The sequence below is a fragment of the Pimephales promelas genome, chromosome 2 (genome assembly GCF_988280905.1).
Source record: "Pimephales promelas chromosome 2, fPimPro1.hap1.1, whole genome shotgun sequence".
Taxonomy (NCBI): Eukaryota; Metazoa; Chordata; class Actinopteri; order Cypriniformes; family Leuciscidae; genus Pimephales; species Pimephales promelas.
Window position 1 is genome coordinate 18,050,296 of NC_142770.1, and position 13,402 is coordinate 18,063,697.

The following is a 13,402-nucleotide window of genomic DNA, read 5'->3' on the forward strand; positions in this document are numbered from 1 at the left end:
TGCATATTCAGTCCACGAGAGGTCAAAGTGAAGAATAGACTGGATTTATCAAACTCTGAGCATTACACGTCAATATATGTTAAAAATTCAACATACTCTTGTCGGCATGTGATTGTGAAGTAAAAGTATTATTTTTTTTGCTGTAAAGAGACAGAATTCGCTGTAGTAGTTTTCGGTGCATGTTTGTGTTAGAAGCATAGTGGGACTCTTAAAGTGCGGCATACAGAAATGCAAAGGGAAAGCGAGGGCTCATTATTACACGAGTAATAATGAGCTTTTTAGAAACATGGTTTGGTGCACATCCTGCTTTTAGAAACATGGTTAGGTGGACATCCTGCCTTTAGAAACATGGTTAGGTGGACTTCCTGCTTTTAGAAACATGGTTTGGTGCACATCCTGTTTAGTCATCATATATTCACTCTCATGCCATTGAAAACTCATCAGACTGCGTGGAACACACAACAAACTCCTATTTCCAATCCAAGCTCACACTTTTTTGGGACGTTTTTACGAACTGAGAGGCAAGTCTAGAGCCAGACCGATATTATCGGCCGATATTAAGCATTTTCTAAAAATATCGGTATCGGCATTCATAATGGCCGATAAATGAATATTTCAAAAATAAAATAAAAACGGACGAATCACACTTCAACCACGTCATGAGTGTTGGAGTTGTATAGTTTGTCCACCACCACTCTACACCGTCCCTGTTGGAAACACTCGTGTATAACATTCTGTCGTTCTGTAATAGATTTAGATTAGAATCGGCAGGCAGCGACTGATGATTGAAAATGGTTGGATGGAAAGAATTTAAAAAGTGCAGGTAAAGGGATAAGCAAGCTGACATTGTAATAATAAGGTAGCTTATGAGGAAAAGTAGGGACTAATTATTATTTTATTTATCAGAACTTTAATATATTTTGATGTTCCTCTGTTCTGTTGTGACAAATAGGAACAAGTTTCTTTTTAAAATGCATTATCATATTAGTTTAGTTAAAACTCATAAATAACTACAAATAACTAATGTTAGGGAAATCTGTTAATATTTTGTTGCACGTTTCTGTAATAAAAAAAAAATAATATCGGCCGATATATCGGATTTTAAAACCAACAAATATTTGTATCGGCATCGGCCTTCAAAATCCTTTATCGGTCGGACTCTTAAGAACCAATCTTAATGCTCCAATTTTTAGATACCAATGACACCCGGAAGCTATTTTATGAATTTAAAAGACTGGCAACTATTGGCGATAGCAGTAATGTTGTTAACTGCACAGTTTTTCCATTGTTTCTCTAAGAAAAGACGCACTAGAAGCTGTATTTTGCAGTATCTCGTGCACCATCCTAAAAAAACAGAAGTCGAGTTAAAAGTAGTTCAACCTTTCTGGAGCTTTACTTGTTTTTTCATTCCACTGCCCTGCATCTTGTGTTTTTAACCCTCAATCGGGTCATGGGGTCTACACGACCCCAATCGAATTTTACTTGATTAAAAAAAAAAAGGTTCCCTTCATCTCGGTGGAATAAGATTTTGTGACTTTTCATACATTATCTATCTATACACACAAAAAAACTGGGCTTGATTCGGTTGTTAAGAAGGTATGTACAAAAAATGCTTTTACACTTCTGGTCTTCGGGGTCAATATGACCCCACATTGAAATGAATGGGAAATGTGAAAAAACAAAATATATTTTCTTCATGTGTCAAAAAACAAATGGCATAAATCTGAAATTTTTTTACACAGAAATGAAGAGCATAAATGCAATGTATCATAAAACAAATTATATGTCATATGCTAATGCTAAAGCTAATGGTGTAGTTGAGGAATTGTGTGGTATATGGATACAAAAGTACTTATATCTCCAAAAACACAGCATTAATGAATAGATGAGAAGTAAACAAAACAAAAATGATGTTTGTATGATTAAATCAATCAATAATTAATCAATTATTGGGGTCGTACAGACCCCGAAGCCCAGAAGTGTAAACAGGAAACGAAGACCATTTGCAGGTTAAGCACAAAAACACAAACAAGTTTGGCCTGAACGGTTAAAAACTCTCTCTGCTTCAAAAAACTCGTATTTCGATGATAAATTACAGCATTTCCCAGCCCAATTTTTATTTTAGATAGAAGACCACAATAATCGTGATATTGTGTCAACCATACAGGTGATACTGCCCACTTTTGCCGAGTGAAACGAGTGAAAATATTTCTCATTTCACGTCCCAGAGAACAACATCTGGGGATCGGAATGACACGAGGGCCAAGTAAACTACTTTCTGAGGTAAACTAACCTTTGAAGTCAAACGTTCCCATTTAGTTAGACGTAAACATGACTGTGAAATGGTTGCATGTGAAGAACTGAGAATAGCCATGAATGATGTAAACAGATGCACAAATGCTAAAGATAATGGAGTGAAACGTAGCATGTTCCCCACAGACTTCGAGTGCCGTGTTTGCTTCTTAAAATAGTTTATTTGTGAATTTACACTGATTAGCAATACATCTAAAAGCAAGTCCGTTAGATAACCATTTATATACGATTTCACAGAGAGGCTCGCGTGCCAAAGCAAACAGGCGCTCTGAACCAGAGACTACAACAAAGAGGCATTAGTAAAACAAGGTGCAAAAAGGGAGAAAAAAAGCAACAAAATTAAAAACAAAACGAGAATTGAATACCTTGTAGGGTATGAACTACACTCCCTGAAAGCAAAAACCACAGCGAAAAGAACCAAAACAGCAAGAAAATTTAAAAGCAATAAAATGAGTTAATCTCCAGAGTTGTCGCTCTAAACTCACACCCGGTGCAGCTTTAAATGTGTTTTAATCCACGTCTGGCCCGCATTCAAAACCACATGCTATTTACACAGCTTAGAAGTGTGTGTCTCTCTCTCTCCGTGCCCAAGCCAGTACTTCACATTGCCCACTGGGATATACATCTTTCTCTTTCTCAGTGGTTTCGCCTTCCCCCTACGGGACGTATGACGACCACATTTGGGCCCGAGTGGGGTTCAAACCAAGGTCAAACTGCTAATCTTAAGCATGAGAGATTAGCTTTTGGCGAAAAGCAGTACATTCTGTCCACATTGTGGTGTCTCATGGGACAGGGCGCTTCAAAACAAGCCAAACGAGCAACCTCTGAACTCACGGCTTACATCTGGCGCAGGGAAGATGAGCAAATCAATCCAGTTTCAGACAGACAAAAACACACTGTACAATGCCGTTTCTCATGAAATCATACGGACACTGATGCTTTGGAGACTTTTGAGCCAGTTGGATGGTCATAACAAGGTGGCATAATGAATGATGTCGTCATCCGGAGCACTATAAAGGCCCAGAGTAGATTTGAGATAGATTTGAACCCACCGTAGACGCCGTGAGAGCTTTGGGACAAAGATATTTGTTCAAAAATACAGTTTAGAAATATATATTGTGTCTTATATGTTAACAAGTTTCCCTTCTCCACCCTTTTTCAAGACATTTCTCATGTTTTCGTATCGCGCCTCTTTCGCTCTTTCGCCTGCCGAGTTCATCCGGACACATTTTGTTATGTACACCACATTAAAAAGTGCAGCACAAAAATATCATATATATATATATCATTAACATCACTCCAGTTTTCATACATTTCCGTTACACGTGTTTAGTAATCTGAGCTATTACACGACTGAGAAGGAGTCAGGCACCGCTACATTATCAGCCATATAAATTCAGGCTAGCAAAACATGCGTCAAGGTTTCGTTTTTTTTTACGTTGTTAAAGTATAGAAACGAGTACAAAACTGAATGGATAAAACCTAAATCGTTTCAATAACAATAATAAAAAAAAAGCTACAATAATTCATTAGAGATAAAGAGTGGATGTTCACGAAACCAAAATTACAGTTCACTAAAACGTGATTGCTCTGCTTTTTATGCTATTTGGCAAAGAACAGTACGGAGAGGAGGCTGGAGCGGCTCTACACAGGAGCGTCACACGCGCGCTGCTCAATTTCACACCGACAATCACAGCTGAGAGGAAGCAAATAAAACAAACCCTGTCAAAATAACCCCAGAACGGTTTCCAGTGTGATTCCTGTGTAGTGTAACCAATTACGCCCGCCGTCCACCCACGAGCACAAGCAGAACCGACACCACGAGGGATGACGTGGCGGATGGAAAAGGGGCTCTGTGTGAGAATCGAATAAACATACAATATGAAAACAAAAATAAAAACAATGCAGTATGGGCTCATCAACGAGATAAAATCATTAGGAAACTGTGTACAGAAACATTTTCAGTCCGTCAGGTGAGAGAAGCCAGTTTCCCAGGAGTTTCCCTCGCTTCTCTTCCTGTATAAAACTCATCTTAAGATCACGTGAAAAACGGATGTAACTCCATCTATTCACCGACTCCCAATATAACCATGTTTTTGTTATACATAACCTCAACAAAAACGAACTCAAACACATAAAACGACAAACAGAAGGACAGAGGAGGTGGTCTCTCTCTCTCTCTCTCTCTCTCCCTCTCCTCTAGGCCTCCACTTTCTCTTTCTTTTTGCTCTTCTTCAGGAAGGACGGGGTTCTGAACTTCTTCTTCTTCTTGTTGGGCGATTTGGAGGGCGAGCTCTCGGGCGTCAGAGCCTCCTCGATCTTCTCTCCCGAGCGCACCTCGATCTCCACGCTCTCCACGCTGGTGGTCAGCTGACTCACGCGCTTGATGAGCTCGTCCTCGTCGCCGTGCCCGTCTTTGCCGTTCAGCATCACGCCGGTGTGGTTCTCTGGAGCAACACAAATAATTCACAATCAACACTTGCTAACTATAACAACAACATTTTTTTTACTGTTTTATTAATTACACTGAACTAATTATTCAAAAAATAACTAATATCAACTAATTCAATTCTTCAAGTTGCTGTATATTGATACTTGGTAACCATAAACAGCCAAATGTTGTGCTGATGAGTTATTTATTTGCCCTAAGATATGTTTGTTTTGTTTATTGTATTAATACATCTAATTATTAGAACAATTATTAATTAATAATAAATTCAATTCTATCAGTTACGATGGGCGGTAGTTAATTTTATTTCATTTTCTGGAAGATTTGGTTATTAATTATTGCACTAATATATTCTTAACTAAATAAAGAAAAAATTCAAATATTAAATAATAAAATATTTAAGTATTAAATTAAGCTAAAATGTTGCTTAGCAACAAACAGTGCTAATTTATTATTTTATTTGCCAGAAGAATTTAGTTTTTATCCTTTTAATTCATTATTAAAACTAATAATAAAAAAAGTAATTTTGATATTAAGTTGCAATATTTTCTGAGGGGAAAAAAAACAACAAAAGGCAACAATTGCGCTAATCAATTTTATTTTATTTTTGTGAAGAATTGTTAATGGAATATTTATTGCATTATTAATAAATTCTAATATTAATGATCTAATTATCCGAAAAAAAAAGAAAAAAAAATATGAATACGATTATTTAAAAATGTTTAACAAACAACAATGTTGCTTGGAAACCATAAACGAATTGTTAATGGAATATTTATTGCATTATAAATAAATTCTAATATTATGATCTAATTATCCGAAAGAAAAAAAAAACATGAATACGATTATTTAAAAATGTTTAATAAACAACAATGTTGCTTAGAAACCATAAACGAATTGTTAATGGAATATTTATTGCATTATTAATAAATTCTAATATTAATGATCGAATTATCCAGAATATATATATATATATATATATATATATATTTATACGATATTTAAAAATGTTTAATAAACAACAATATTGCTTGGAAACCATAAACCTATAGTTTAAAATAAATGTTTGCGATTATCAATTTTTCCATCAACTCACTCACTACTTTATTTAGCTTTAGATGGAGTTAAACGGAATGGCATTTACATTTAACTTTAGGTAATTACTGCATAATTTATAAAACATCTTATGAATATTTAATAAAAAGCTTTTTGACTATCAGATTCCCATCTAAATTAGTAATAACCAACAATCCTCATTGCAAGAAAACTGTGTAAACTGTCCTGGCTGGAGTGTGACCTACACTTCAGATAAACACGTTGAAAGCGTCCTGGATTGTTTATGCTTCATCAGCGGTCGTGTAATGCGTCCGGTTGGGTAACCAGTGAGTTTGATGCAACTGGTTCACAGAGACTAGGACAAACGCATCCTGTTTCTCCACCTCACGCCTGCGAGAACGCATAGATTTCGTTCATTTATGTAAGGCTTCATCTTCAGTTTACGTAAGGGTCTCTACATCTTGCAGACGACTTGCATTTACTCTTCAATCAAGTATTGCTTGTTTTCTACAAAGGCAACATCACAGAAGAGAAGGTCCTGCAACATCCTGCCAGAACCTTTGCCAACACCCACTTTAACATGTTGCAAAAAGATTTAAAACAAACAGGACAGTTCATTTCCAAACGATTCACTGTTATTTTACTATTATTTATATACTATTATAATACTCATTAATATTTGAATTCTTCAGTTTCTGTATGTATTTTTTTTATTATTAACCGATATAATTATTTCTATTTAGCTTATAGGCCTACTTCATTTTATACTTCATAATTAATTAACTTAAACTTGTTTATTTCAGTAAAATTTCCCAAAGCAAGTTTTTCATGTAATACTTTATATCAGCTTCGACTATAAGAAATGACTAAAAACCACAATTTTTATAGTTTTACTTAACAACAACACTGCAATGCGATTCACACAAACGGCACGAAAGCAATCCAGACTAACCTATAAAAATGAACCACTATTAAATTAGTCATAATCTGCATGTTACAATATAATGAACCTCAGCGCATGCGTTTTGTTGTTACCAGCTACCCTGGTGGACAATTGCTGCTAATACTATTCTCACGAGAGCGCTTTCAGGGCGTTATACCTTCTTTGGCTGGAGTGTTGTGAGGAGACACTGACTGAGAGAGCGTGGACGCGTCGTCTGACGTGAGCTGCTCTTCATCTGCAGAGTGAGTTGGTTAGTGAACAGACAGTCAGGCAGGGAGACACACCGTTAGAGAAGTAGACAGGTTAGCATGCAAGGACATCGTCACAGCCGTAAGACACTCATCTTGGCTGGATGTTTTATTCATGTTAGTCCTGTGCAAGTCACACGGTATTGATTTTTAGCTATAAGGGGCAGTGAGTTACAACATTAGCATTGACTGGGTCATATAAGTGACATGGGGAACAGGAAGTGAGGTGCTCTTGAAAGAAAAGAGGTGTCATGCATCTCAGTTTGGAAGGTAATGTTCAAAAGTTTTGGGTTGGAAAGATTTATTTTTGTATGTTTTTCTGAAACAAGCTCATCCACCCTGCATTTATTTGATAAGCAGTAATATTGTGAAATAGGATTACAGTTATTGTAAAATATAATGCATTTCTGTGATCAAAGCTGTATTTTCAGCATCATAACTCCAGTCTTCAGTCACATGATCCTTCAGAGATCACTCTAATATGATGATTTGTTGCTCAAGAAACATTATTATCATTATTATCAATGTTGAAAACAGTTAACTTAAATTTAAACTTAAATGACAATTAATAGGTAATCCTCATTGCAATTTAAGTGAAATTACTGAACTTAAATATTCAAGCTTGATAAAAATGTTCATTCTAGAAGAAAATTTCAAATGGCACTTAGATGCTTTTGCATCTGAACTCTTCATTTATTTTGTAATATTATAAACGTCTTTACAGTCAATCCACTTTTTTGAATCAATTTAATTGAATTTGGCCTCACTTTTGGTCAAATTAATGCATCTCTGCTGAATAAAAAGGGTTCATTTGAAGTGTAAGGTGGAGTGTTTTACCATCTAATCCTACTCTCTTCTGGTAGTCGTTCATCTCTTTCTCGATGTGCTCGCTGAAGGGGTTTGGAGGAAGAGGGACCATTTGGTCCTCGCAATCGCCCATGTACGGCTGCGTGGGCAGGAAAGAGAACACAAAAATAAGACACTAGCATAGCACCTCGGTAATGAAATGAGTCATAACGACGACACAAACCACTCAAACACACAGACCACATGTTAATCACTTAGCATTCAAAAGCAAAGTGTCACAAATCCTCTAATATTAAAATCAAAAACTAAAAAAAATGAAGTAGGAACACTGCAAATCCAAAACTACAAATTTACCGGTGACCTCATGCAGACATTTCAAAACTCAAAATCGTGATTGTTTTCAACATAACGACAAACAAAACACCCTGGGATTTTACCTTAACTGGCGACTGTCCCTTAAAGAGAAAAACAGAGCTTCATAAGACCCTGCTTTAAAATATCCTTTGCCCCACAAGCTGATGCTAATTCCACCAACATCGTTCACACTGCTCATCTGTCTCTGAGAGGATCTGGCGCCACCTAGTGCCGCAGATGTGTGTGCTACCCACACATGGTTTATGCTAATGCCGTTCTGACACTCACCGGCGGTCTTTCCACCACAATCCCTGCCAGCCGCTGTGACTGCGGCCCTGCTGTCATCATATCAAACCGGTTCTGCTCGCGAATCTGAAAAGATCACAGGAAAGCGGTTTAAGACCCAGTGGCATCGAAGAAATGGTGAATATTAGTCTGATGTATTTCCAGTTTTCAGCTTTGTAAATCTAACATATCTAGCAAAATGCATATTTTTAGGGCTGGGTAAAAAAAAAATTGATTTCTATATTTTAATCATTCTTATTTTTATGAACCGATATCGATTATTAAATCCCAAGAATCGATTAGGCTAGTCATCCTGTTTTCAGTTGATGAATGAATGGAACATTGTAGCGCGCATCCCATCCAATAAATCACAATAATCTTTGTGCTTTGTTATATTGATATGAAACAGAGTCTCAGATTTCAAATTACCTCCATTTTCTTATGAAATTAAAATAAACAGCGTTTTGTTTTTTACGGAGCCCCCCCTGGTCCCACTTTGGCAAAAAAAAAAAAATTAATTATATAGAGTTAGTATCTTGAGGCCACGGGTTACTATCTTGAGGCCACGCGATAGTTATAATTAATTTTTTTTTTTTTTGCCAAAGTGGGACTAGGGGGGCTCCGTAGGTTTTAGCTCTGGCTCAGCTCAGCTGAAGAGAAGCAGCAGCACCACCCATATAATGCCAGTTACAGCATGAAATAAACATTAATGAGCATCTGAAAGTGGTAAAAGATAGAGAGCCAACTCGATACAACTTATCGAAATCTGTATCATGTCACATTGAATCGCTCAAAATTTCAACCGTGGAAAGACGTCAGTTAAACAGCTTGTAAACAATGTCATGTAACGTCACATTACCTCAGAAAAACCATATCCACTGACCATAAACTCATTAGTCAGCTAGAAAAATTAACTCTAGAGGAGTATTTTGCTAAATATTTGCACCGTATTACATATTCATTATAATTTATAATGTTCTTCAATATTTAATGCATGTTTGAACCTGCCAAGTTTTTATGACAGACACTATTTAAATGTTTACATTTCATAAAATAAATAAAAGTGTAATTTAAGTGTTTCAGTAACAAATCAGTCAATTTTTACCTTCAATATTATAGTAGGCTAATAGGCTACAACTGACTCCCATAGTTTACAGCATTAATTAAGAGATTTGTTTTCCTTGGGAAATATGCCATGTATTGTACCTGATATCCAGAACAATCAATACTGAATCGAAATCGAATCGCAAGCTTGTAAATTGAAATCGAAATTTGTGTCAATGCCCAGCCCTAATATTTTTATTTTTTTAAATAGTTAATGTACATTTATAACATTAAACTTGTGTTATATTACCTTGACAAAGCTAGTTAGCGCTGCTGTGCGCTTCTAATACAAGCTGAGGAACATCTTTCTCTCTTCTGACAAACAATCAATCTCGCAATATTTTTTTTCTTCAAGTCTTAGAAACATTCACGGAAGGCAAAAATTACATTTTTTGTATTTTTCGACCCCTACTATGCAAGTTTGCATTCTGTGACGACTTCTGCATCTAGGCTCAATGATCAACCGTCTGTTCGCACACACAACTCACCTTATTTCTCTTTTGCAGAACTTCACTGGGGTTTGTGTTCATCGGAACAAACTGGTTGGGATCTTCGATGCGGATCGGAGTCCCGCTAGTGTTACCGCCATCATCTGACTTCATCCACTGCAGAGATTTAGGACACAATTCAAGAAAACAAACACAAACTGGGATTTGTTTACAATTATTAAGCCCTCTGCGCCCATTCAGAGTCAACGTAAAGTCTAGGGGCAAAAGAGTTCCAACCAAAATTTCTCTCAAGTACAAATTTTTGCCATGAAATCATTTGCACAAAAGTATAGTTCTGAGCTCGGTCTCCTTTTTTAGCTACGGCTGACATTTTGCTCTTAGTGAAAATGCAGCCAAAGTTGTAATACTAAAGCCTCGACCACTAGAGGTCAGTAGGGAACTGTGTTAATCCTTGAAGACAGTGGCATCATCCAGAAGTTCAGGCTTCATCTGAGTTTCATCTGCAGCTAGACCGTCAGATATGCCCAGGAAATAACCACATTCTTGCTCTTCCACAAAATCCACCTGAGGACTTTCTGCTTTTTTCATTTAGCATGCAAGGCTTTCAAAAACAAGACCTCAGAGCACCATAACAGAGATGACCTGAGCCTCACCATGGTCTTGGTGCGTCCGTTCTCCTCGCTAGCCCCGTCCGACACGTTCACCTTCATGTAGCAGTTGGGTGAATTGAGCCAGCGTGTTTTCTCTCTCTGCTGTCGCTGCTGCAGAAACTTCAGAGGGAAACGCGGAGTGTCGTCCTCGTCGAACATGAACGCCGTCACTGTCGCGGGAATCTCCACCTCGCTCTTGTGTCGCGGCTTCTCCCGCACGATGGGGTGCCGGTACGTGTAGCCTGTCCTGTAACCCTGAAAGTAAATATATTACATTAAATAAAAACAACTAGATATGTTACAAGGATGAGACCTATTCCTAAATCATTTAATAGAGGGAACGCATTGGCGTCACTTTCCCGCCGGAACGACCCCCCTCAGCCTGACTGAGTGGCAAAAGATCTGCTGCGTGACTGGATTTAATAGGGGAAACTGCGAAAATGCGACTATAACGAACAATTTTATCAATTTAAACTAAATGTTGGACTCAATATAGTGTTCCTTACAACTTACTAAAGATCCAGTGATCCATGGATATTGACATGCAGCCAGGAATCGTGTTGCCTGACATTTATGTTTGCCTGATTTCGACACCGGGGAAATAAAAGCAATATAGACCCAAACATGAAGCAAATTTGCTTGTGAACGCTTTATATAAATACAATATAGGTAGGTCTAAATCCAGGTGATCACTATACAGCCTATATATCTATATAGGCTATATATAACACCATATCGTAACACCATATATATCATCATATCGTCCAGCCCTATAACTTTTGTTTTTTTGGTCAGTGTTTATTAAAAAACATCCAATAATGCAGAATATGCAAAAATAAATATTTAATTGATGAGTTGTTAATATATATAACAATACAAAATATACGGGTATGGTTTTACACCTAATTCAGCATATTGACTCAAAATGATAACTGCAAATCCACCTTTCGCTGTCCAGTTGTTTCTGTGAATTGCAGCGATCCATTTGCTCCTCTTTCTATAGACCTTATGTAGCCCCGCCCCTTTTCAGCGTTGCGCTCGTTATCTTTTGACTTCCGGTCTGTATTTCCACAGTGATCTTGCATAGGTATTAGGGGTGGCACGGTTCACAAAACCCACGGTTCGGTTTGTATCACGGTTTTAGGGTCACGGTTTTCGGTTCTGTACGGTTCTTGTTATTTTTTCTTTTAATCTTTAACACTCCAGAAATGTACTTCAGCATGTGATATATAGCTTAATTATCCACACTTTAGGATACAGTATTAAAAATATATATATTATATTCATGCAATCATGCACAAACTGAATTTGACTCTTTGACTTTAAGCACATTTTGGGACTATCTCAGAGGAAAGCTAGGTGAGATTTAGATACAGCAAGAGAGAAGAAATTGACATGCTTTTTGTTTATTTGGCAAAAAAAAGGAGAATGTGTATCACTATCTCTACAAGAACTTGTGCATTTTTATCACATAAATCTTATTTACACAAAGAAATTAACTTTCATGTATCAACTGCTAACTTTTGTAGCTCTTACCAAAATTCTATCTTTTAAAAGAAAAAGAGAGCAACTCTTAAAACACTGTCTTTTAAATGTCAATATACATGAACCCTCATTGCCTATAGATAATAAAGCTATTGCAATAGCAAAGGCAATAAACATAAAGTGAAATTTAAGTTCAACCTCAACACAAAAACAGTATCAACAATGCTTCTATTCCCAAAATGTGAGGGTACTTTTTTCCACTTAAAATTAAAGTGCAGGGTTTGGAAACGTATGACTGAAGCTCTTATCTATACATAAAGTGCCACTGTAGTTAAATTAAAATATCATAACATGAAATCCAAAATGTTCCCACACACCGGACTTATACCATAGACTTATACGACGCTGGCGCGTCCTCCAACTCCCTCATCTCTCCCACTTGCCATTTCTCCGCGTGCCGTGACCTGCAGCGCTCCATACTCCACTTTTACTGGCTTGTTTATTAATTTGAACCGGCGCTGCACAGAGCGATCGGTAATGACATCAAATACCGCGAAAGTGATGAATGCATACGGAGCCGACTCGCGCTAGATTGATGTTATTCACCGATCGCTCTGTGCAGCGCCGGTCCAAGTCGAACAAGTTTATGTCGCGCGAAAAGAAAACACACGTCACATACGGGCACGAGGTTACATTGCGCATGCGTCGAACCGTGAGACGCACACGCGCTCCGAACCGAGACAAGCGAACCGAACGGTTCGGGTGTTTTTTCATGTACCGTGCCACCCCTAATAGGTATGAATGAACTGCTCATAAAAAAATTCCCGTTTGACATTTGTTAAGACATCTGCTTTAGAATGCTTATGATAAACATTACAATGCGCATGATAACTCTACAATAAGTAAATCCACTTCACCAGCTAATTACTCCTCGACAGCGATGCCATAGAAACATACAGAACCGGAAGTTCAAAGACAATATTCTAAAGATGACGGCGCCCACGTTTCTCTGGTGCATAAGGTCTATAGCAGTCTGTCTCTGATTTGCGGTCAAATCTAGTTGTACAGTCAATCGCAAAGCTCTTTCCCACTTTATGTGTGTTGGGTCCGTTTTTCGCGGCATTTACGCTAATAACAAATACAGCCGCTCAGTCTTTTTGTGGGTAACTGCAGGCACTCTGGCCGACGGTGATGTCACGCGCATACCCTCTATTGCCAACGAATCAAAGTCCGTTTATGAATGAGCTTCAACCCTTTGA

At 37.4% G+C, this 13,402-nt stretch overlaps 1 protein-coding gene across 6 annotated transcripts in view; it reads right to left on the bottom strand.

Moving 5' to 3' along the window:
• Positions 1-2,454: 2,454 nt before the first annotated feature.
• add3a (adducin 3 (gamma) a) overlaps positions 2,455-13,402 on the bottom strand; it is a 111,318-nt gene continuing 100,370 nt past the window's right edge. For 3 of the 6 annotated variants that reach the window (XM_039694641.2, XM_039694642.2, XM_039694640.2), the window contains 7 exons: positions 10,662-10,913; positions 10,048-10,164; positions 8,459-8,542; positions 8,254-8,271; positions 7,847-7,955; positions 6,919-6,996; positions 2,455-4,760 (listed from right to left, as the gene is read on the bottom strand). In XM_039694641.2, the coding sequence (XP_039550575.2) occupies positions 4,513-4,760; positions 6,919-6,996; positions 7,847-7,955; positions 8,254-8,271; positions 8,459-8,542; positions 10,048-10,164; positions 10,662-10,913 (906 nt within the window). In that variant the 3' untranslated portion in view covers positions 2,455-4,512. The remainder of the gene's footprint in view (positions 4,761-6,918; positions 6,997-7,846; positions 7,956-8,253; positions 8,272-8,458; positions 8,543-10,047; positions 10,165-10,661; positions 10,914-13,402) is intronic. The other 3 variants (XM_039694645.2, XM_039694644.2, XM_039694646.2) reach the window with 3 other exon arrangements.